Here is a 26,046-nt window from a genome sequence, read left to right as displayed (position 1 = left end):
TTTTATGGATACATGTCCCTATTTTCAGGCTTTATTTACCCTTTCACACAATTTTCTTTATCCCCTTCATCACATTTGATTTTTAAAGCAGTCTGGTACAGAGAAAAACACACTACAAGAACAACATACTAGTGGCATAAGCAATTTAAAGAAAGACGACACACATCTTACATCTCCCTTTTTTAAGCAAAAATAAATCAGCTAGTGTGATAGAAATTTGCAATACAGTTCATCAGAATCTCCATATTTTAAATTCTCTATTTGATAATGTGCTCGTATTTTTCCAATATTTTTTTCACTCTATGTTTAAACATGCGTTTCTGAGTAGTATCCTATATTCCAAGTAGAAGTGGGAAGGGTTACATGCTATTTGGTAATCACATGTTATGCTAATTAATTAGGTCTGTATACAAATGGTTCAAAATTTGAAGGTGAAAAGCAAAAATAAGGGGCACTCCATTTTCCCATATGTGAACCCACACAATGGCGATTTTTTGTGAAATGTTGCAGTTGGTATGTCAAATGATACCACTTATGGTATAGTAACAAATGACCATCATCTTTCAGTTATACATTACCGCTGTTGCTCTGCTTCTAGCACATGAAACACAATGCACAATACTGTACTCTACTTAACTATCAAATAAAGAATTACAAGTGTTTTTTCCAAGGAAAGCAACCCCCCCCCATCAAAGCTGAACTCTGTGCTTCCATACACATATATATTCATTCTACTCCAACTTTGTATACTTTTTTTTATATGATTTTTTTTTGTAGTTTCACACAGAATTAGGTATGAATGGAATTATACACTTAGTAATTCTTAAGGAAAACGAGTGCTGCTGTGTCTCTCCTCTTTACAATTCCTGCATATGAAGAAGCTCTTTCCTTCACAGTACTGACATCACCACCTATGGTAACATGTTTGTCCAAACACATTGTTAAAGGAAAAGCCGAATCTCTAATTAGCCATCAGCTTTGTGAGCACTTACTTCCTCTGTTGGTCTGTAGCTGAAATGTACAATATTGTTTATTTCCTTTTTGTTTTTTTGACCATATATCATATGCATCATATGAATAATGCTGTAAGCTGTTGTAAACGGAAGAAAAACATCTTGTTTTATTCTTAGTTCAGATGCTGCTACGTTAATCTTAGTTCTGCCTTTTACCTTTTACTATGTACAGTAGTCCCATGTTTTTAACGATAAAAAGTGTGAAAGGCCAGCAGTGACCGTGTTCTGCATGGACAGAAAGAACTCTCAACAACATGAAAAAAGAGACATTATTTTTGAGAAAGGCACTCTTGTTAGAGTGCCTCAGATGTTTGATCATATCTGTTTATAATAATGAAAGCTTCATTAATCGGATTGTGCAAATGCATGCCAGTTCACTCTCATGGTTACTCATAGTGTTAATAAACAAACTGAGAATTAACTCCTAAATTTCATGAAATGTACAGAAACCGTCCGAATCGTTTAGTTCATTGCATAGATAACACAGACATATCTTAATGTTAAGCACACACTAAGCCAGAAGCTCCTGAAAATACAGGCCATATAAACAATTCGTCTGCAGGTTATAGATGGAACTTGTGCATTATTATTTACATACCCTAAGGTGGGCTATAAAACAGCAAAGAAAATATTGAATTCTGACTGGCCAATGAAAATTAGAGGACAGGAAAAAAAAAATAACAGAACTGCATGGACTTTGGGATCATTCTAAATGTAAAATAGACATGGATCTATTCCACACTGAAAGAAATGCATTTAACATTTTTTTGTCAGAGAAAATGTAATTCAGTTTGAAAAAAAATCACAGGACTACCCAGCAGAATCAAGGGCTACCTTACATTTTCTTTCCACCTAAAAAAATATTAATAGGATTTGCTTCTGGGGAATCCGCTGTTACAAGGGATTATCTATGAGTACCAATCTTGGCTTGATATTTGGGACAATTTGTAAATTACTGGTGCCTACGTTGGCTATCTCTCTATTAGCTTGCATCTAGGTGTTTGTTTTTTAGTTCTGGTATGTGTATCTGACAGTGAAGGAATAGCTATTCAGAGACTTTCATAACTGTAGAGCTATGTATACACTGACTTTCTCACGGTAAAGTTCACAAGATGAACACGTGGGATGCCTAAAATCTAATAAAATTAATTACTGCATGACCCATTTCTGAATTATTCAGTCACAGCTAAAACTCCTTTCTGTACACTTTTGTTTAATACCCAAGGCTCCTTATGCCATCCTGACATTGTTTGATACTGACCTCCTTAAATAAGTGACTTAAGCTGTAAATGTAAGGCCAAAGGACAGGAAATAAAATGAAATCAAAATTGCTAATCTGGAATGCACTGTAACCACCATTTGTAAGTTGCTACTCATATAGGGACGGGAGGGTGGCTAAATGGTTAAGGTGTTTGCCTTACAAACACAAGGTGCAGGGTTCGAGTCTCCCAAGGGATAACTGGCTAGGCTTAAAATGGCTTGCAAGGGCAGTTAGCCTAGTACTAATCTATGAACCTATGAACTTAAATCCCATTCTTAGGTGGGAGGCTGGCATAATAGTTAAGGTGCTTACTTTACAGACACAAGGTGCAGGGTTTGATTCTCACAGGGGGTAATTGGCTTGGCTTAAAATGGCCCAAAAGGGCAGTTAGTCTAGTACTTAACCTAAGAACCTAGTTAACTTAGAGGTTAATGACAGGCAGAGTCTGAAATGCCATGGTGAAAGAAAACATACACTTAATGTCCATTTATAAGTTCTGCTGGAGATAATGATGACTCTGGTAGTAATCGTAAAGAAATGCAATATTTCCACATGTACTTTAATATTTTCAGAACCAGGTAACTTGCAAACTAGTGAATAACATTATGTGATACATTTAAATATGATAATAAACAAGCACAAGGGGTTTCATATGAAAGATCTCATCTGGGTGAACAAAAGAGCTGCTGGCAATGTATGTGTAGGACATATTGCTTCCAGGATATGAAAAGATGTTTGAAAAAATTAGGGAAAAATGTAATTCATTCAATAAGATCAAAATTATACGATATTACAGCATTGATAATGTGCTGACTATTATCATTGTAAAAAGGCTAATTTCTGAACACCACTGCTGTTTGCATGTTTAATAATTTTTACTGTACAAAACATAGTTGCATATATCTATAATCCCCTAAATGCTAACATGGTGGCTAGCAGGTATATAACAACTTCTATATTCATTTAGATCAATATATCAACCCAACAGTCCTTACCAGAAAGCACAGTTGTGTAAGTTGCACTTACGCATAACAGTAGATGTTCGAATTCCTCACTGATGCAGAAGCCTTAAGGCTATATGGATTGCATCTTACCCAAGACACAAGAACTGGCCAGCTTCCAAAAGCTTCTACTTTGACTGCTGATTTGTCAGCCCTGATGAGAGAAAATCAACAGTCACAGTGGAAAATCCTCACAACCTTCTTGACTAAAAGTTAAGTAGCGTAATCATCCTGAACTAAAGAAACAAGAAATAACCACTAAGCTATTTCCACACAATAACTTTATTTCCTACTAGGGGGTGATGGGTGGGTGCAGCAGCTGCAGCAGTGAAGAACAAACTGTTAAGTGCAACTTATACAGTAGAACTATGTTCATCATTCATACTACTGCAGTAGCCCTTGGGCTACATGGGTTGATTACCAAATCCTATTTAACCTGGGAGGAGGAAGGAAATTGACCCAGGAGCCCCTAGAGAATGGTCCTGGCAAAACCAGTCCTGCATCCAGTATGTAATTCCTTGTACATGTAGTTGTTATCTTTAGAAAGCTTCTAGAGCCCCCCCCCCTTCCATTATGACATCAAAGAAGACACAGCCCTCAGACAGTGTGCCTTAATACTGATTGTACCTGGTTTATCATGGGGGTATAATATAAGTCAATAGCTGAGGACAATCAACTAGAAATAATCTGTTTCATACAGGTTGTCCTTTCTTATTTCTAGTGTAAGAAATAAATAGCCAATTAGCTTTTCTAAATGACTTGGTTCTGTCAAGAATTCCGTATGCATGTCCAGAGTATGCAAAATCTGGGAGTTAGGATAGAACACTGGGAGACAGACTGCCTGACTCAAAGAAACTCTGATGCAACCATGGGCATAAATGAGGGATTTGGTTTTACTGATAACCTATCCCAAAAGCAGACCAGATAGGTTTTACTCACGAACACAGCTTACAACTCAGATACTAATGTTGCAGAGGTCAGAGCAAAGAGAAGAACAGTTTTTCCAGTAATGAACCTTCAATCTGTCTGATATTTAGGTTCAGATGGAGATGTGGTTAACTCTTCCAGAAGAACGTTAAAATCCCAGGAAGGCACAACCTGTGAAACACTCCTAATATAAACTGTTTTATTAAGTAAATATTGAAGAAAGAGAAGGCTGCAGGGTGTACCTTGACAAAATAGTAAGAAGGCCAGAGGCTAGTAACTCACACAGATATTTGAATACCAGTGGTACAATCCCAGATAGGGGCCTGGTTATTGGGTAGGCACTAAATGGAAAATGCATCCACATGTCACAATTAGATTTTCTAGTTTCAGGATTTCTTGCCTGCTTTAGTACCTGCTGCATATCCTCAAAATGAGTTGCAAAAAAAGGTATCTAGATGTCTTAGATACTCTGTCTTGTGTGAGTAGACTCAGATAGTGAGGAAGTCTGTACTAAATTCCCCTAGGTCAATTCCATAAAAAAGGAGAACCAATATTGCCTGGGCAAAAAGAAGGTCACTACAATTTTTTTGAGACTCCTTCTGAATCTTAAGAATTATCCTATGATTGAGTGGAAAAGATAAAAATATAAAAAGAAACATCCCCCTGCAAGTAAATGAAAAAGCATCTAAGTTGCCTGTTTTGAAAGGAGAACAAAAGATCCATATAAGGTGTTTCCCAGAACTGCATCAATACCTAGAAGACCCTCCCCAGCCCCATTCAAACTGGATTTATGAGGGTCTGTCCTGGTCCTGCTGAGTTTGTCTGCCACTGTGTTTTGCTCTGATGGAACATAATTTGCTTATAGAGTTAAGGAATGCTGAAAAACTAACTCCCAAGCTATCATAGTCAGCCACTACAGAAAGTACTACCTTTTGGCCCTAGCAAGTTGATGTGCTACGTTACTGAAGTGTTGTCTGCAATCATCAGAAGAGGTCCAGGGGACAATAGATAATGAAGAGATTAAAAGGTACAGATCACAGCCCATATCTCTTTCAAAATTTTCTGCAAATTGCTCTGAAGAATTGCAAAAGTCTTACACTTTTTCCCTCAAAGAAACTTCCCCCAAGGAAATACTGAGGTGACTGTAGTTACAGACTGACCTAGAGGTTGAGGAGAAAAGGGAGGACAAACAGTTGTATTTGTAGTCTACACCAGTGTAATTCCATTTACATAAAGTCCAAGATAGGTATCTGAAAATCTAAAGATACCTGACAATACTGGAAAAGTGTAGTGTCCTAAACCCACAACAATACCGGAAAAGTGTAGTGTCCCAAAAATACACAGATGCACAGGTGAAAACAGCCCTTTCAAAAGCCAAAAACACAGCATCAATGGGACCAGATGGTGTCCCAGGCTGCGTCTTGCATGAACTACAGAATGAACTAACCCCCCCCCCCCCACCTAAACACGCTGTTCAACCTAAGCCTCTCCAGAGGCTACGTGCCCATAGAATGGCACACAGCAATGGTTATTCCTCTCCACAAAGGAGGGGCCACAACTGACCCTGGTAACCATCACCCCATAAGCCTGACTAGCCTGGTCTGCAAGGCTATGGAGCGCATCATCATGGAGCTCATTAACAAAGACATTGGGAACCTCCAAACACTTGACCCGACCCAGTTCAGCTTTGTTAAGGGCAGATCATGCCTACTAAACCTGGTTGACTTCTTCTAGACAGTCACCAAGGCCATAGATGAGGGAATGGTGGTACACACAGCCTACCTTGACCTCGCCAAGGCTTTTGACACCATTCCCCACTCGGGTATTACAGAAAAACTCACCAGCCTGAGCATAAACCTCTAAGTCACGAGACGGGTTGCCAACTGGCTTACAGACAGAACTCACACAGTAAGAATAGTGGGCTCCAGGTCCGACTCTAAACCAGTCACAAGTGGTGTCCTGCAAGGCTTGGTCCTGGGATCCCTACTGTTTGGCATATACTTCTCAGAGGTACAGGCAAACACAAGAGGACTATGGCTAACCAAGTTCGCCAATGACTGCAAACTGGGAGCCATAATTGAATTTCTGGCTGACACAGACATCCTCCAAAAGGGCCTTACTGAGACAGACAACTGGTGTCAAAGTCATGGCCTCAAGCTAAATGCCAAAAAATGCATAGTCATCCCGTTTGGGAAAAACAAAACACCCATGAATTACCACATAGGTGGCAGCTCCCTTAATACAGAAAAGGTAATAAGAGATCTGGGGACCCAGGTAGATAGTAATCTCTCCTTTGACAATCATATTGCTAAATTAGTTAGGAAATCCTTCTATGTGGCCCATCTAACTACTAAAGGGTTTGCATCTAGAAATAAAGAGGTTAAAATGCCCCTCTACTCGTCACTCATTAGACCCATCATAGAGTACAATGCCCCATTTGGGATGTACCTCACAAGACACTTCCAACAGCTGGAAAGACCACAAAAGTACCTCACCAAGAGGATTACTGGTCTCAAACATATGTCCTATGCAGCCCAACTGAAAAAACTCCGGCTGTGCTCAGTGGAATATCGCTTACTCAGAGGTGATCTCTGCCTGACTTACAAAGCCATGTCCAACTCAGAATTGATGGACATGCTCCACCTAAAGAAATCCAAGTCACTGCGAGCCACGCGCTCTAGTGAGCTAAACCTCACCACAGCAATAAATAGAACATGCTGGAGGGATAGATTCCTGTCACAGAGACTCCCCATCCTTTGGAACAAAATTCCAAATTACATCAGGCAGAGCCCCTCACTAACACTCTTCAAGTGAAACTTTGACGAGTGGATAGGTAACAGAAAATACACCCCTGGGATCACTTCATTGGCTCTGCTTGACAGGGGATCACTTAATTAATCAATGGGGCAGTGAAAGCCGACACACTCTGGCTAGGCTTATAAATGCCCTCGGGCAGATAGCCTAGTACCTACCTATGAACCTATAAAGGATGCAAATGTTAGGTTGATGTGTTTTTTAGATACCACAGGATCACAGGAGATTACTAGGCTATTGACCCAGAGGTCATTTTATGCCTAGCCATTTCATCCCAATGTAATACCATAGAAATGTTAGTTAGTACCCAAGATTGCATTTAATGATGACTGCCCATGTCCAGGAGGGTTGTGGGCTCAATCCCCAGTAAGAATTTACAGTACCACATCCACTCATCCAGGTTCCTCTTGAACACTGTCATAGAGGTGCTCTGTTTCACAAGACTTGATAGCCTGTTCCAAAGATGTGGCAGTCACTGAGAGATAAATATGTTCCTCCAGCATGTCCTATTTAAGTCACAGGCCATATTTAGTTCCCTGGAATGGGCAGCCCTAGTCCCATTTGATTTAAGGATATGCAGTAAGTTCATTAGGTTTGGGTCTTGGATTTCTCTGCATGCCAGGCATAAGTCTCCCTTAAGAAGTATATACGATACAGAGTATAGTGACAGGGGCCTTAGTCAGTCTGTGTAAGGCACATGCTGGAGTCCCTTGATCTTGTTTGTTACAAATCTCTGAGGTCTCTCTAATTGCTGTAGGTGCTTAGTATGGTACATACTGAATGGGGCATTATACTCAATTATGGGCTGGATAAGTGCTGAGTATAGGGTGGTTATAACTTCTTTTGCTCTTGAGGTGATGCCTTTACTAATCAAGTGTGCCATCTAGAAAGCTTTCCTTACTACAGTAGACATGTGATGGTCAAAGTTAAGGTCGCAGTCAACATGTGATTCCAGGTCCCTTACCACTTCATAAGTACTTTATTGTTATTGATTTGATAGTGTGAGGGGACATTATTTGTGCTGAAGGGAATGATGATACATTTCTTTGCATTCAGTTTGAGACCGTGACTAATACACCAGTTGCTGGTCTGCATGAGACCCTCCTGGAGTATACTGACATCATTTGGGGAATCAATGATTGCACCTAGTTTGCAATCATTTGCAAACCTGGTCTTGGTCAGCAACAACCCCTTCGTTTTGACCTGAACTTCTGCAAAGTATATACCAAACAGTAGGGGGCCCAGCACTGACCCCTGTGGCAGCCCACTGGTAACAGATCTGCTGGTTGATGTGGAGTCACCTACTTTGATAGCGTGTGTCTGGTTTGTGAACCAGTTATGAACCCATTTTACAACACAGGGGTTTGCATTCAGTTTGCTAAGTTTATCGGTAATAACTAAATGTGGGATTGTGTCAAAAGCCTTTGCCAGGTCGAGATATCCTGTGTAGACAGATTTGCTCTCATCAATTGCCTTGGTCACATTTTCAATGAAATCCACCAGATTTAACAGGCAGGATCTGCCCTTCACTAAGTTGAATTGGGAAGGATCCAAGGTTTGGAGGTCACCTATGTCTTTATGTATGAGGTCCATAATGATACTTTCCATGACCTTACAGATGAAGCAGGTCAGACTTATGGGTCTGTAATTCCCTAGGTCTGTTGCTAGGCCACCTTTGTGGAGTTGAAGTTGGAGTTGTGGAGATGCCATGTAGCCTAGTGCTCTGAAGAATTTCCTGGCTGAGAGGCATTGTCTCTGCATAATGTTTTGGAAGTATTGAGTCAGAAAGGAGACCCTGTCTGGAGGGAGAAAGGCCTTTTGAAGGGACTAATCCAGAACAGCCCCCATGATAACTATGCTGGTGGATGGCTCTGTGTTGGATTTGTGTAGATTTATGGTGAAACCCAGGGAGGTGTGGAGGTTTGGAGTAAAGGCCAGATCCCCGAGGAGCTCTGACACACTTGTGGCTTGTGCTAGACAGTCATCTAGACAAGGGTAAATCTGGACTCCTCTTGATCTGCAGAAGGTGATTACAGGGGCTAAGCACTTTGTGAAAACCCTGGGAGCAGTAGACAAGCCAAAGGGCAGTGCAGAGAATTGAAAGTGACTCATATCTGTTCTGACACCTAGAAAGCTTCTGCATATTTCCTCTGTAGGAATGTGCAAGTAATTATCTTTTAGATCCAGGGTGACTAGTAAGGCCTGAGAAGCTATCATGGGCAAATATTTTTGAAAAGTTAATATTCTGAATGTTGGGACCAGCATGGACTGACTGAGGGTGGACAGTTCTAGAACAGGGCGCCAAGAGGATTCTTTTCTAGGAACCAGAAATACCCTGGAGTAGAACCCCTTTCCCTTTGGGTTTTCTTGGACTGGTTCCACTGAGCCCTGTGAGTACAAACTGAGAATTTGAGAAACAGCCTCTGATCTTTGATTTTGTGGAATATCTGGATAGCCTGAGTACTTTAATGGCTCTTTGAAAGTGAATATGTTACCACTTGAAATAATATTTAGAAAACATTCATATGAAGTTATGAGGGACCAGTTCTCTTTGTACAATGATAGCCTTCCTCCTAATCTTGTGGAGGGGGGAAAAGGGGAGGGGGTAGAAAAGAGTCATTGTTGCTTTCTGCCAGGATCCTGTGACCTAGAACTCCCTTGCCTGGGAGTTTCTGAGGACAACTGCCTGGGCCTTTGTGATTGATGCTGCTTTTGTGTTCTTTCCCTCTGGGATTTCCTTTGCCTGCTTTTTGACTGAGAGAGAAAGGACCAGTGTTTAGTGGGAAAGTTTCTACTAAATCTAGGAGACTGAATTTGGAGGAAGTCTTTCACAGTCTGCATAGATTTAGCTTTGTCTTCCATCTTTTTGAGCACAGCCTCATCTTTAGGCTCAAAGAGGAAGTCCTTGGCCAGGGATGCATCAAGAAGGTTGGACTTGACGTGGTCAGGGAGAGTTTGCTCCCTTAGCCAAGCATGCCTTCTAATGACAGAAACAGTGACTGCAGCTCAGCTGGAGGCCTCCATAGCATCACAGCCACTGTGTAAAGAGTGTCTAGCCACTTGGGAGCTAGATTGGCAAAGGTCCAACATTTCTTTAGAAAGGTTCTTGTCCTCAACCGATGAAAGCTTTTAATTCAGCTGATCCAAAACAGCGTGTTGGTATTTGATCATATGAAACTGGCAGTTAAAGGTCCTCATGGCAATGGTGGTAGAAGTAAACTTTTGTATGAAATCTATTACGGGCCCTGCTACCTTTTCAGAAAGTAAAGTATTTTTAGAGGAACTTGCTTTTGCTCCTTTGAGTCCTGGTGTGATAACCTCTGGATCAGCAGAAGGATTCCTGAAAAGGTACTTATGGGATTCCAGCACCCTGTAACACCTGTCTGGTTTCGAGGGGCAGGAGGAAGAGAATCTGGGGTTAAAGAGGAATCCATAGAAACATCATCTACAACCTCTAACACAGGAGGAATAGCCAAAGGTTTGTGCTCTGGCAGGTCAAGGAACTCTCTAACCCTCTTTTTTGATTGCAGGTAGTCCTGGGCCTCCCACTGGAATTGTTTCCTCACTGCAAGGAGAACTTCCCCAAAAGTAATGTCCTCAGAGGGGAAGCGGAAGCCAGATTTTCTTCAGAAACTGAATCTTCAAAGGAAGTAAGGAAGGCTCCTTCCTCAAAAACAGACTCCTACTGGTCAACATCCTCATCAAGAGGATCAGAAAATACTTTAGGGGTAGGATCCCTTTTCTCTGGGGAAAACTCCAAAGGGGGTTGTCTAGATCTAACTATAGAAATAAGGTGTTCATCTAGCCTCACCAGGTCTTCTTGATATCCCTGTCAATGGGAGCCAGTAGGACTAAGAAGAGGGCCTGAAGTAGTACTCGTCTTAGAGGTAGATTTGGCCTTGGAACTAGAGACATCTGCAATCCTGACATCAATCTCCCTGGAAGAATGAACAACTGGTGTAGGCTGACACTGCAAAGCAGCATCGCTGGTAAAACTGTGTTCATTGGAAGCTGAGGTCTATTGAGCTGCCCAGGACCTGACCAACGGACTAAATGCTAAGGCCTGTGCAGAAGTTGAGGAACCAGACAGCATGTCAGACTTGGGACAGGTTTTGACAGAGTTCTGCACCACCACCTCAGTTGCAGAAAGGGGTTGTGAAAGCATCTTGCCTTCTGCACCAATCACAAGTCTTGCAGGACTGGCTGATGGAGAAAGATTGTCATCCGAGACACTAATTGTGGTTCTTTTTTCCTTATCCTTCTTACGCTTAGGGAGGTTGACCTCGGGACGACTGGCGGAAACCATCAGATGTTGCAAAGTAGATTGGAGATTAAGATGCCTAGCTAAGATCTTGGCCCTATGCCTAATATTCCCAGAATTGAATCACAAGCAGAAATGACAATTTGGAATGGTGTGATATGAGCCTAGACAGGTGATACACAGTGACAATTGTTAAGCTTATCTGACATAGGTTAAAGCAGGAAAAAAGAGTTCCCCAAAGGGGTATTTAGCATTCAGATGACTTCATTCTAGTGTGAACTGACAGACATACTGAAGTACTGCTTTAGGCGTTGATGGCAGGAAAAGACTGATATCATGATGTTGGCTTGCTCCTTATATACCCAAGCATAATGACGTCAGACAGGATGTCTGCCAGCCTAAGGAGGAGGGAGATTTTTACTCTAGTAGTTGGGCTGGCCAAGGGCTTTCACAAGTCAGGACTGCAACAGTGAAACACTAAGAACATCATAGCATTCTGGCTGTGTTAATTATCATGGTTGGTCATGATAATTTACAGAGCTGAGAAATTCTCTGTATCACTCAGCAGCATAAATCCCTTCCAAAAGGTATTTCCACAGGACAGCATATTGCTAATTAGTATTAGCTGCTCCCTCATAATACTCCATTGCCATTTAGCATGCCCGTTCAGATGGCCCACCACAATATATCTTCCAACCATGTAAAATCACTGTGGTGGGCCAATCTCTGAACTGGAAAGGGTTACTGCAATGGTTTGGCCACTCATGTTAGGGCTTACAGCTCACAATAACACTTGCTATGTAGATATCACTGTTTTTCTGTTTTACTGTCACTGTGTCTGGGTTGTGGCTGACAAAAGTCCGAGGACCAAACCACCCACCTGGTTATTGAATAAAAAAATAAATAAACCGCATGTACATTCTTTTTGCCACATTTGTTTTCCATTTATACATCTCCCAAAAAATATCCTTTTCTATCTGATATTTTATAAGATTTAATATGCTTCCTTTCAGTTTTATTTATTTAGTTGTTATCTTTATAAGTGAATTAAACCTTTCTGGACCCTTTTCAACCACAATCCAGGCCACAAGGGCAACAGCAAGGGTAAATACAAAAGATAAACCAAGCACAGGAAAAGTGTCTAAATCAACTAGTAAACACGAAAAAAGACACCGAAGGATTTCAGGCAGCAAGCTAATACCAAAAAAAGTCTCTCGCAATATAGTGCTAGTATTAAGCTGAGGAAACCAATGGAAATAATTTAACGCTTTAATTTACGTCCGTTTTCGTCCACACTTCATCAGAATAAAAAATGGAAATACAAAAGACCCAGAATACACTTCTTTTATACAAGTAACAATTAAAATATCAGTCTATCTAATAGTATAATTAAATTCTTGTTCAATTAAGAAATTTAAAACAAACATCTAAAAACACTGTTCAAGATAAATCCAAAAATTCAAGTAGCATAGTACAGTATTTGTATTCTACTAAAATTCCTATAACAAATATATAGGCAGGATTCATCATGTTCTAAACTGAAATATTATAGACCATAGGAAGTGAATTATAAAATGGTTTGATATCACAGGATCAAAGTTTGGCTGCTCTCAATTTAAGTATTGGTACTATAGAAACCATGTCATTGAGACCTGGGAATTTGGTTGATTCTAGCACTATTTGCCAGAACAATTCCCGATATTCAACCCTGGTCTCCCACATGCCACCCCTAGGATCCAACAACCTCCAACATGAAAAATCTATATTTAGCTCTAGTACAAAGGCGAGAGTGTTTATAAAGTGTATTGCTTTCCCTCTCTGTTCTAATGTCATATAAATGCTCGTAGATTCGTTGTTTGAGCTTCCTTTCACTCTTTCCTATGTAGAATGAATCACATGCCATGCATACTGCCAAAAAAATAATGCCCTTGGTGTTACAATTAGCAAAGGAGTTAAGAACCATTCTCCTGTCCCTTGCCTTGAGGTAATAACTCTCTCCAACTAAAAGATTCGGGCAGTATTTGCATGTACCACATCCAAACAGACCCTTCTTGTTGGAAGATGTACAAGACTTTGCATCAGTGTAACCATGTTCTAAATAATTTTTTATTGTTTTAACCTTTTCTATATACAAATTTTGGTTTGTCATGAAAAATATTATGCAAATCAGAGAATTTTAAAAAAATTTTTAATTAAAGCGTTAAATTATTTCCATTGGTTTCCTCAGCTTAATACTAGCACTATATTGCGAGAGAGACTTTTTTTGATATTAGCTTGCTGCCTGAAATCCTTCTGTGTCTTTTTTTGTGTTTACTAAATACAAAAGATACATGGACAATTTAAAGCAGCCAGTGCAACCAGAGTATTTTAAGGAGGTAGCAGAAAAAAAAAACAGAATACCTAACAAAAAAGCATGCACGTAGAGGGAGAAGATGAAAAACTCAACAGAGTGATTTATGGTGAGGACTTATCCCAGGGACCATGGAGCTGTAAAGCTCATGCAATGTCCACTCACACTACAGACTGTGAATAATTAAAGCAGACAGTGAAGATATGTGACTAACCTTCATGAGGCTATATTTACAGTGAACTTGCAAGAACACTCTACTATAACATGAGCTTGCTAATCAGCATTTATAGTTACATATTCCATATTTTCATATCCCTTGTCCCTCTTACTTTTATATCAGTGGCTAAAGTTTTAGTACAGTGCATTTTTCAGGTGTTTAAAATTAGAGGGGAAATGGAAACATCTATTATGTAAGTATATTCACAGACAACTGAATGGTGCTTTTGTTAAATATAAGGAAAACCTTGTCTAATCTGCATGACCTTGGAGACTTTCAGGCTTCTATGGAAGCACTACATTTGCAAAGTCATATGAAAACATATCTGTAGTCATATAAATGGGTATATGGCCGAGTGTAACAGTGGCAATTAAATCTATCTGATTATAGCACTACCTATCTTAAGCTACGACTTGGGTCAGAAAGTGGCTGGGAATGTTAAGTAAAGGTTTCTGTTATTAGCAGATGTGGCTCCCCACTGGTACTGCTCTTGAGTGAAGTCCTCAGCCAAGTGTCCAAGCCAAGTCCTCCAGCACCCTCTCTGTTCGTGTCCCAGCCCCAAGCAGCTGACACACACACACACACACACACACACACACACACACACACACACACACACACACACACACACACACACACTCTCTTTGAGATTTCATTTGTACACACACACACACAGACACACAGACACACACACACACACACACACACACACACACACACACACACACACACACACACACACACACACACACACACACACACACACACACACACACCCCTGGGAAAGGCTGGCACTACTAGCTATGCACCCTTCTGCCCAGACTGTAAGGTACTTTCTGTCACCAGACACTTCCAAGACAGCTACTCTAAGGCTCCTACAAGGGTACTCCATTATACAGAGTGAAATTAATATTAATACAAATGGCAGTTTGACCAATGCAGTAAGGCTTTCAGGAATGGCCACAGAGTCACCAAACAGATATGAGTACTCTCAAAGATCAAAATATTCTCTAAAGGACCAGCCACAATGAAAAGTTTAAATATATTTAATAATAAATAATAAAACATTAAAATATTAAATATCAATTTACAATAAACACCAGTGTTTCAACCACAGGAAATATTAAAATAACACAGATGAACAGATTGACACAGATACAGAAAAAACAGTACTTAACTAATCTCACTATATTTTCTGTTCATTTACTACAGCAAGGCAAGATGAAGTAGGCGAGTGATCCTTCAGTGTCGGGTTCCAAAAACAGACTGCTCTAAGACTTCAGTCTTACCTAGTATTAAACATTAGTTTTAGTGATGAATTACAGAATGACATCACATACATCTGATCATCTGACTTCTAGTTCCGATGTAACCCCCCCAGTGCTTGAAACTGTTGCAATTTAGCACCTATGTGTCAATAATTTATTCATTTTATTATTTATTTCCATTTGTTGACCAGGAATATCTGACTGGATGCATGCCCATTTTCAGCGGAGGCCCAGGGAGAAAAGCTCCACAGTAAAATTCAGACAATTTTTACAAGGAGAAAAGCTCCACAGTAAGACAATCATTACATGGAATATAGAGGTGCTAAATTCATAGAAAGTAACAGTCTGAACATAGACAAGTAACATATTATACATGTTTAGTTCAAGTTAATATATCAGATATGAGGGTGACATAGGTCAGTTTAAGGCAACGTGAGATTCAGGTTTCACAGTATTGTATAGAGTACACACAGATATTCAGTTTATGGATTAGATATTCCATTGTGGTAAGTTAGTGTTTAGTAGTGGAGGAGTTGGCCAGGTAAGGAGGTAGAGGGGAAGAAAGTAACAGGGGGTAGATAGAGGGGAATATTAACAGGGGAGAAATAGGGAAGGTTGAGCGGATGATAGGATATATATGAGAGGCAGGAAAGTGAAGTATTCATATATGTAGTAGATGTAGGGGTATAGAGTGTGTGAAGTAGTTAGTAGAGAGGTAATTTAGAAATCTGGTAATGGTACATGAGTGAAAAAGACTGTGGGGAGGTATAGTGGATGGAGTTGGAGGAAGCTACAGTGGCTGTCATTGTTGGAGATGAGGTTGTAGTAGTGGGAAGGGGAAGCAAGGGGGGAGGGAATGTTAGTCAGGTGGGTTACATGTGCAGATCCATCAGTGCTTTAGGTGTTCCTTCAGGAATCTTTTAAATGTGGCCTTTGAGACAGCTGAGGTAATAGAGGTGGGTAGGGAGTTCCAGATTTTGTCAATGTAGTTGTGGAAGAGGGAGTCCTCTGCTGTGTTGTTGGTTTTTGTGATCTTAATTAATTTTGTATTGCTAGAGCAGAGTTGCCTGGTATTAGCTTGAGGAACTAACAGATTAGCCAGTGATGGGGTTTTGTCTGGGAATAATAGGAGTTTGTAGGCAAAGGATAATTGATGATAGTTCAGGAGAGTAGGGAATTCAAGGCAGCCAAGTTGCTTTAAGGGTAGGCAGTGGTGGCGATAGGGGGCACCTGTCAAGAATTTTGCAATTTGATTATAGCAAGTGTTGAGTTTGGCAATTTCAGTTTTGGGTAGGTTGGTGAGAATGGGTGAGCAATAGAATAGTGTAGAGAGAAGTCTGAGCAATTGTTATCCTAGCAGGTTGTGTTAGGAAGGGTTTATTTTTATATAGACTGCCCAGTTTTTTGTGGACATTTTTAATGGTTTGGTTAATATGATGACCAAATTTGAGGTTGTCATCAATGGTAGCTCCTAGCAGTTAGGTGTGAGTGTCTGGGGAGATGATGGTGCCATCTCTGGAGACTATGTTAAATGGAATGTGTGTGGTGGTAGATTTGTTGGGTGAGAAAAGTAATAGTTTGTTTTTTTGGGTTTTAGAATTACGTGTTTGCTAAGAAAACAGTTTTCTGTGGTATGGAAGGCTTGTTGGGTTACAGAGAGAAGTGTCTGAGGGTCATTGGCTGAACAGACAAGTGTAGAGTCATCAGCATATTATATAACTGATGCATCCTGACAGATAGTGTGAAGATTGTTGGTAAAAATGGAGAATAGGAGGGGGCCTAATATGGATCCTTGTGGGACCCCGGTGGTGATGGAAAGCAGTGCTATGAGCTGGCCTAAATCAATGTTGTGTAGGAGAGAGAAGTTGGTTATTAAGCAGGTATAGTATGAGTTGGTGGTGGATGCATTTCTCAAGTATTTTGGCCAGTGGAGACAGAATGGCTATGGGGCGATAGTTGGTGAGATTGGTCAAGGTTCTGTCTTTATGGAGGGGGATAATATAGGAGGTTTTCCAGATGGGTGGGATTGAGGTTTCTGAGATTGATCTACTTAGTAGGATGGATACAGGGAAGGCAAGTTCACTGTCAGCCAGCTGAAGGAATTCAACAGATAGTCCATCAGCTGCTAGTGAGGTAGGTTTGAGTTTAAGTAGCAACTTTTTGACATAGCTGGTTGAGATGGGTTGAAGTTAGAAGATAGTTTTAGGTTTGTTTATAGGCTGTGGGTAATTATTGGCAGTGGTTGTAGGCTGTTTTTGAACAAGGTTAGAAATGGTCTCAATGAACTATTTATTAAATTAGTCTGGTATATTTGTGATTTCATTAGAGGAGGTATGAGAAGGGGTGGAGGGCCGGCCAGAGTAAAGTATGTTGTTAATTACTGCCCAGAATTTCTTGGGGTTGTTCTGGTGCTTGTTTTGTAGCTCAAGGAATTAGTTCTTTTTATCTGGGAGGACTGATCTTTTTGTCTCATTTCTGAGCTGTTGGAATTGTACCTTACCTGTTGGAGTTTTAGTGGCTTTGCAGGTATCCCAGGCTTTGTTCCTTTCTGAAATTCTCTTTTTAGTCTCTTTGGTAAGCCATGGGGCTGTTTTTGTTTTGAGTTTAGTGATACGGGGTGGGGCATGGGCATTTAGGTTACCTAGGAAGGTGTTATTGAAATGGTTTACGGCTTCTTCTAGGGGTAAAGTCTTTAGTATGTACCAATTACGGTGTTTCAGTTCAAGTTTGAATTTGTTGGGGTCAAAGTTTTTTGTATTGTGTGTTATTAGTGATCTGGAGGTAGCGTTGCATTGGGTTTTGAACTTTAATAGAAAAGTGGGTTGATGGTCGCTGAGGGAGTCTGGGAGGACACCTGCCTGGTATGGGGTGTTGGCCCTGGTTATTATTATCCAGTCTTGGAGGCTTTCTTTAATTTTTGGAGTTCCTAGTCTTGTGCTACTTTGGATAATTTGTGAAAAATTATAGACGTTAATATGGTTGGTGGGGTTTAAGGCTGAGCAGGTATTCCAATCTATGTTAAAATCATGAAGTATAATGGTTTCCTGCGGGAGGTTTTGGTTTGACCATTGTAGGAAAGCTTCCAGGGTTGGGATGTTATTGCCTGGTGGTATATAGCGTGTGACAATGTTGATTGACTTTTTGTTGTTAAGTTTGAGTTTAGCTAGGAGGATTTCAGAGTTGTTGAAAGAGAGGGTTTGCAGATTAATTGTGGTAATATTTAGGGTATTGTTATAGAGTAGGGCTACCCCCCCCTCCTTTTTTAGATAGTCTATCCTGGCGGAGTACATTGTAACCAGTAGGTAGGATTTCTTTGTCTGCAGTAGTGGGCTTTAGCCAGGTTTCTCTCACACACTGACAGAGCCTTGTTAAAATCTGCTGCAGCTCCTGGAAGTCGTAAAACTATAAAACACTCCCATTCTTCATACAGGAGCTAATAAACTATACTTCTTACAAACAATGCAATCTCTAGCTTCCTTCAAAACTGTAAGACAGTATCTTTATGGCTTAGGCCCAGTAATTTAATTTCTTACTATTTTTCAAAGTTTGAGATTAACTTCTTCTCTTCCCGTATCCTCTGTTAAAACATATGCATTTAAACAGTTGCAATAACACTAATGCATATACATTTATTTTTCTGTCCAGCAAGGCACACTGTTGATACATTTTTAACACAAGCAGCTTTACAAATACATTTTCAACACAAGCATCTGTACAAATCACTTGATATTCAAATAACATACAATTCTTTGCTACATTCCAGCTGTGCTGGCATATGTTACACATCCACTGCCCTACTTCTCCTGGCATAGCTGGCATTACCTTACATCATTGTGTGTGTGAGTGTGTGTGTGTGCGCGCGCATGCAAATCAAATCTCAAAGAGTGTGTCTGTCAGCTGCTTGGGGCAGGGACTTGAAGTACTGGTTTCACAGAGAGGGTGCTGGTGGACTTGGCTTGGACACTTGGCTGAGGACTTAACTCAACAGCAGTACCAGTGGGGAGCATTACTGGGAACCTGTGGAGAGACAGAGATAGAAACCCAGACTCTGGGCTGAATGTGTTCCCTGTGTGCTCTTAAGGGAATGTCTGCTTGATGCAGAGAGCTACATCTGGAAATACTGGGTGTATCCATCTTTGTTCCCAGTGAATGTCCTTCTACAGTGTCAATGGTGAGGATTCTGGCTCCTTGATTACTGGCCCAGAGTGGGATGTCACAGCAGGTTATATTGAAAAGACATCTCCCTTGACTGGACATAGCAGTTGTGAAAATGATGTTACTACCACTTCTTGCACGTAACCTAACATATTCTAACCTACCTGACAGAAAAGGAGAGTCAAAATAATGACAACAAAGTGTGATCATTCTGCACAGTCAGGTGAGGACAAAGAGACCTTTCAAGGGCAGCTGAGTTATTGAGGATGGTGTATGCAAGATTTCAAGCAGAATGTGGTGGCTGTAAATGTGTAGACTCACCTAAGAGTATGGAAAAGGTAAGGTAATGTAGGATGCGTTTAAAGGAAGACGTGCATAGATTATTACAAACAAGGTAAAGCTCAGAGAATTATGCACAAAACTGGAAAGATGGTAGGAAAATGATGAGAGGCAGAGCAGTACTGGAAGGAAGTAGAATGTGGGTGACAGCTGCTTGCAGAATTGTAGAAAATCAAGAATTTTAAGCCCAGAACTGTATGCTTTGGTGGTGTTAAACTGAAAGATGTAATAATAGTGAAAAGTGAGACTAGATTTACAATTTTTATAGAAATTTAGCAGGAGCATGAAATGCATGTGAAATGGTAGCTATAGTATGCGGAGATGAACAAGAAGTATGGAAATGCATGGGGTGGAGACGGGAAGGAGAGTATCATAGTGGTCAACTGACTTGGTAAACAGATTGGGAGAAGGATGAACTATAGGGAGGATATGGACCTATCTGTCAAAGGTAAAGTGGGAGATGTAACTGGACATTGTCAGAGAGGTCTGATGTGTTGTTCATATATCTGGGTGGATTAAAAAGGAGATAACAAGGAGGTGGATAGTCCCTGCAGGACTTAAGAGACTGAAATATGGCTGCAGAATGGTTGTTAAGCTTGTGAGAGGGATGTTCTCATGTGATGGGAGGGATGGGATTGAACATGAAGAGATAGGCCCTATGGAAAACAAGGATATTAGATACAGAAGCTGATACAGGGATTTGTATTGTGTAATGGATTGGAGGTATGACAAGAGTTAAGTGACACAAGCATCTCATATGGCAAGGACAGAGGCCAGAGTAGCACACTCTTTAAATGTTTGCCTTTCTTTCTTTTCCTTCTTAGATCGTGGGGGGGTGTAGCTTCTGCAAGAGAGTATATTATATCATATATTAGAGTATATTACTGTTCACTATGAAGGTAGCAGGTCTGAAATGATTCAATGATAACATAGCAAGGGGGTGGGTAGCAGAATGGATCTGTTTAGTATAATTTTCTGTTATGGTTTGATTTTTTTACTACAATATACAAAAAATAAACATTGCAATATAAGTTTGCTGGTAATAGTACTAACATTTTCACTAAAAATGGCTTGAAAGAAACCTTTTACAATGAAAATGAGTTGAACGAATCTGAATCATATGCTTTGCTTACATTTTACATAGAAATATGTCAAGGCTCAAAGTAAATTCAATCTACAGCCTGAAAAAAAAAATTAACAAAATAAATAAATCTGAATAACAAGTTATACTCCTATCTCATGTCTTTGTGTCATCTGTTTTAGGTTAGAGCCAATGCTGCATGTGGCAGAGTCATATCTCAGTTAACACAAACCTTGACAAACCTTATTCTTTACAATTTATATTTGCTGAATTGATTAGCCTGTGGTTCTTACCTGTGAATGTAGGCTGAGGCTGGACTGATTACCCTGTGTTTCTTACCTGTGAGTGTAGGCTTTGGGTGGACTAACTGACCTGGACTGACTGACCAGTATTTCCTACCTGTGAGTGTAGGCTGATGCTGGACTGACTGGCTGGTGTTTCTTACCTATGAGTGTAGGCTGAGGCTGGAATGACTGACCAGTAGTTCTTACCTGTGAGTGTAGGCTGAGGCGGGACTGACAGACCAGTAGTTCTTACCTGTGCATATAGGCTGAGGCTGGACCGACTGGCTGGTGGTTCTTATCTGTGAACGTAGGCTGAGGCTGGACTGATTAGCCTGTGGTTCTTACCTGTGAGTGTAGGCTGAGGCTGGACTGAATGGGGGAGTAAGAAGCACCAAGGTCATTGCGCAATAAGTTGTCACTGTGCATCTTGGTCTTGAGGCAGGTGATGTAGCGATTACAGAAGTCCTTACAGAGCTCATTCACTTTCTCCAACTCCAGTAAGTGAATTCGCAGCACCTGAATTGCCTTTACCATCTGGAAAAGAAAGTGCAATACTCAAAGGAGAACCATGCCATCAAAAACATATAAACTAACAGGGGGAAGTATGTGGAGCAGATTTTTACAGCAGACTTACTGTCACATAACTGTCATGACAAGACAGTGCTACAACTTTCCATACAGACATGTAGCACATGTGAAAGCAGGAACTACAGCACCTTTCACTTTACATGGTGTTTGGCACAGCTACACAATCCATGCAATCACTATTTACCACAGACATGAATGGGACTAATGTCAACTGACATGGGAAGTATTTGGAGGAGACATTACTGTTGAGAGTATGCTCTACAACAAACAGTTCTAAGTTGTTGTATCTTTCGGCTTTTTCCCAGTTAGGGGTCGCCACAGTGGAACTCCGGTCTGCTAATGATTGGCAGCAGATTTTTACGTACCGAGTTGCCAGCCCTGACGTACAACCTTTCTAAGTAAAATCTGGAATTAAGAAAGTAGAGAAATAGTATGACAATTGTCAGTGTTACTTGCTTTGATAAGAATACAATAAAGGTGTTCCCATTTTTTCTTACAGCTACTCATAAGTGAATAAATCTTAATTTACATCTGACACCTACTACTGGCATCCCATTCCTCAGCAGGCCAGTACTTGGTCCATGGGCTTCTGCAACTTCCCACCTGCACTGTAACATCTCTACTCGGAAGGGATGGGCTGATACTTACAAATACTGCATCGTACACTCTCATTTTGTGGAGGCCAAGGATGTCATAAGGAACATTTCCATATCAGAATGTCACTGCTTAACTTTCTGTATGTGCCACATTATCTGAGTAGTTTTCCCTTACTGAAAATAAGCCTCTCACCATGTTGCAGATGCTAAGTACTTGGCTCACAATGCTGAAGCCAACATTTGTAGTTGTTGCTAGAAATAAGGAGCTGTCCTAGTAGAGGATAAACAATGCCCATGACATGATTACAATATGAAATAACTCAGGCTAAACACCTTTATGCCACATATGCACTGCTGCACTGCTGTGAGCTCTAACTGCTTCACAAGCAGATTGCATGCATCTTCAGATTTTAAGCACTTAAAGGTGATTGGAGCCACATACACTGTTAAATAAGGTAATCAGAGTGCTTTACTTGGAGACATGACAGATAGCAGAATGTAAAACTAGAATAATAAAAGGCAAACTATGCAGATGTTATATATGAAAATAAAGTTAAAAATATTGCCACAATCAAGTGGAAACAGGAAACAAGCATAGGGTATGGATCACAGTAAATGTGCACAACTACCTTAGGAACTATTCATTTCTTCAGAAAGGATGTCATCTGCAATACATCACAGACAAGAATAAAATAAACTGCAAAACTGGCATATATAGCTTAGAAAAGCATTTTGAGGTGTATGGCTAAAGAAGGAATGACTAAAAACACATGAGCAACCATACATAGGGTCAGGGCAGTTTACAATGAAACAGCTAAATAACTTCCCAGACATATTAACGGTATATCTCACAATTAGTTTTAATGTTATCTTTGTTCCTGACTTTCGTTGTCGCAATTTTCCCATGACACAGGGTATGTAGTAATGGTTACATTTAGCACTTCAGGATATACAGGAATAATAAATCAATTCTCCCACCAGTTTTTGCAGCAAATATACTTATTTACTTTGACTTGACAGTATCCTTCGCGTTGTCACGCTGTGATGGAGGTAAGAATGTCACTCTCCATCTGCAGTCATATACACTTTCCCATTCTAAACTGTTCATACTATATGTAAAATAAGTTGGCATTCATCTGCCTTGAGAATTTGCCTGGTTTGTAAGACATGTCAATATATTATACCAGATATAACTGTCCCAATCAAACAAAACCCCAGATGAAGTGACATCACCATAAAATACCGCTAATGGTCTCAGGCTCTGTGCACAGACTAAGAAACATTGTTCTGAGAGCCCAGTGATGGTGTTCTTTGCTTACATCAGACGCTATGGGCTCCTGATGTTTACATGTTTTGGAAAATGAACAAGAAGATAAGTAGAGCACATTCTGTGATCTAAAGCAAAAGGTCTGTATAATACTTGGGTGGTCTCTTATTTCTGTGTACTAAAATGTTACTCACATGTGGTATAAAGAAGAATAACTATACAAAGGGGCTCACAAAGTGAAATGAAAGAAACACACATGCTTCAAACCCACTGAGTTCCTTATTCAAAGTCGGCACTCAAGGGCAACAGTGAGGTGTCATAATAAATCTGTCAATTAATTTGGCTCATTTGCTCAGGGGTCTCTCATTTACATCCTTGCATGGATGCACAGTATATCTGTCCAAAGTAAGAGTTACAGTCCAAGAAGAAATGCATGTAGGGTCATAAAATATCCAGATGCTGAATTAATTGTCTGTAGGGCCCTCTGTGCCTGCCTGAGTTGATAATAACAGTATCTAACCTTTTTCTTAATTTCTAATTACATCCATCTGAGCACTGTTGCATACATGACTTTATTTCTAATGACTGTTAATATCTTTGGCCTTTCTGTCTCCTTTACGCCACAGCAGGTCCCTGACAATTTATAGTGGGCTAAAGTGACTACAAACTGACTGAGACTGGAACTGGAAAAGCAGTAAAATAAAAAGGCTGTTACTTGGGCATTATTTACAAAATTTTTTACTAGTTGGTCATTACTTACAGACAAACAAATAAATAAATAATGTTTGGCCTTTTCATTGGGAAATGTATTAGTATCAAACAATAAAGGCCTTGCCATTTCTGTGATAAGGGAAACAAGAAGGAAAGGAACGGAGAAAATTCAAGAAACAGAGACAGGAAAAGAGAGAAGACAAAAGAAAAAGAAAGAATGCGGCATTTGTCAAATCTTGTTTAAGGTAGAACATTAAGAAGGTGCTGGGTTAAATCACGATAATGTGCCTGCAGAATAATGACACAGGTACATACACTATGGGTTTGGTGTTTTATGATAAAAGTGCAAGCTCTGATCATAAACAATAGTGTTTTCATCCTTTTGGTATCTTGGATGTTTGTGTTTAGCAGTATGATTCTTCAGTATCTTGTCAGTCTGGGCTTCATAGTCTAATACTCACAAACTTCACAGCATGCACTGCCAGAAAACTCCCTCTTTAATTACAGATCATGCACCCATCTCCTCTGGCATCTCTACTACTGAAAAATAACTTATTGATGTAAGCTATTACCACTACAGTATGTTTTCTGCTGTAACCCTCTTCTCTGTCCTATGATCTGCTACAAAAATATTAATTAGATTTCTTTAATATAATTTTGTGTGTTCCATGCAAAATTAATACCACGGTAGCTGCTTTTCTCTGGATCAACTAAATTTTGTTGACCATGTCTCCTCAGCTAGCACAGTATTGCAGATTTAGTCTCACAGCTGTAAAATGGGATAACAATATCCTGCTTTCTACTGGTCAGACCTCTTACTATGAGTCTCAGTACATCTAGCCTTCCTTGGAATCTTCTAATATTGTCTACCTAAATTATAACAGATACCTGCAGGTGTTCAGTATTATACTCTTCAACCATCAAGTGCTCGAATCACAAGAACATTGATGACGGTTTTCCATAGGAAATCACTGTCAGTGCCATTTCTCCGTGCAAGCAAGGCAGTGATCCCTTTGGCTGGGGAGATTTCTCCCTACCTCATGCTTGTGTGGCCACCGAGTTGGTATATATAAGTTTGTGGGATGTGGGGGACTTGCCTTTCACATGGGAGGTGCAGGAAGGCTTGCCTCCTACAAAATACAGTGACAGTTTTCATCCTTTGGGCATTTTGAACATTGTTGTTTAGGAATGTGATTCCTCAGTATCTTGTCATTTGAGGTTTCACAGTGGATCTAAATGTATGTCATGCGATAACAGTTTTACTTGTTCTTTCTAGTTTTTGTTTGTATTGATTCAACCATTGTGTACTCCTTCTCTTAACATCATTTTCCCACTCTGAGTGACTATGCACTGTTAAACTCTGAAAGGCGGACCACTCTGTATCCACATGGTGCATATTTGTACCATTTTCACCCACACTATATGTCATCTTCTACTGTACACTCCTTCAATGGTGAAGAAGCAAGTCAGAAGCCTTTGCCTTGAGGGACCTAAGTTCAGGATAAGCCTAGACCAGGACGAAAAGCAGAGAACAGATGCATCTTGTTCTTCCTTTCTCAGGCATAGAAAGAATTGAATGGATCTTCACCCACTCCCCCTTTTACAGGAGTAGTAAGCAGGGAATGGATGTTCACTTCCTCTCCATTTTGCAGGATTAGTTAGTAGAGAACAGCTTCACAGGTAAACACTAGGCTATCAGTCAGTCTGCAAACTACTACATGCCTAGCCAATAACCACAGGTAAGAATCAAATCCTGAACCTTGAATCTGTGACAGAAATACCTTAACCATTACATCAATCCCTCAGTTAGCACAGTGCTCCATATGCAGTTCAATTACTCTCATTTTTGTGAGCACAGGACACAGTAAACGGATATTTGTCTGCCATCCTTTTTTGGGTTATAGAAAGTAGTA

The 26,046-nt window shown here is 40.2% G+C and overlaps 1 protein-coding gene across 10 annotated transcripts in view; it reads right to left on the bottom strand.

The window, feature by feature from the left end:
* Window positions 1–26,046, bottom strand: part of PKNOX2 (PBX/knotted 1 homeobox 2) — a 3,468,198-nt gene that overhangs the window by 1,364,638 nt on the left and 2,077,514 nt on the right. For all 10 annotated transcript variants that reach the window (XM_044081208.1, XM_044081207.1, XM_044081210.1 and 7 more), the window contains one exon: window positions 21,317–21,505. In XM_044081208.1, coding sequence (XP_043937143.1) covers window positions 21,317–21,505 — 189 coding nt within the window. The remainder of the gene's footprint in view (window positions 1–21,316; window positions 21,506–26,046) is intronic.

This window comes from Protopterus annectens, chromosome 8.part0 (genome assembly GCF_019279795.1).
Source record: "Protopterus annectens isolate FY-2018-M chromosome 8.part0, PAN1.0, whole genome shotgun sequence".
Classification (NCBI taxonomy): domain Eukaryota; kingdom Metazoa; phylum Chordata; order Ceratodontiformes; family Protopteridae; genus Protopterus; species Protopterus annectens.
The sequence above is the reverse complement of the archived record's forward strand: the minus strand, read 5'-3'. Positions and strand labels throughout refer to the sequence as shown.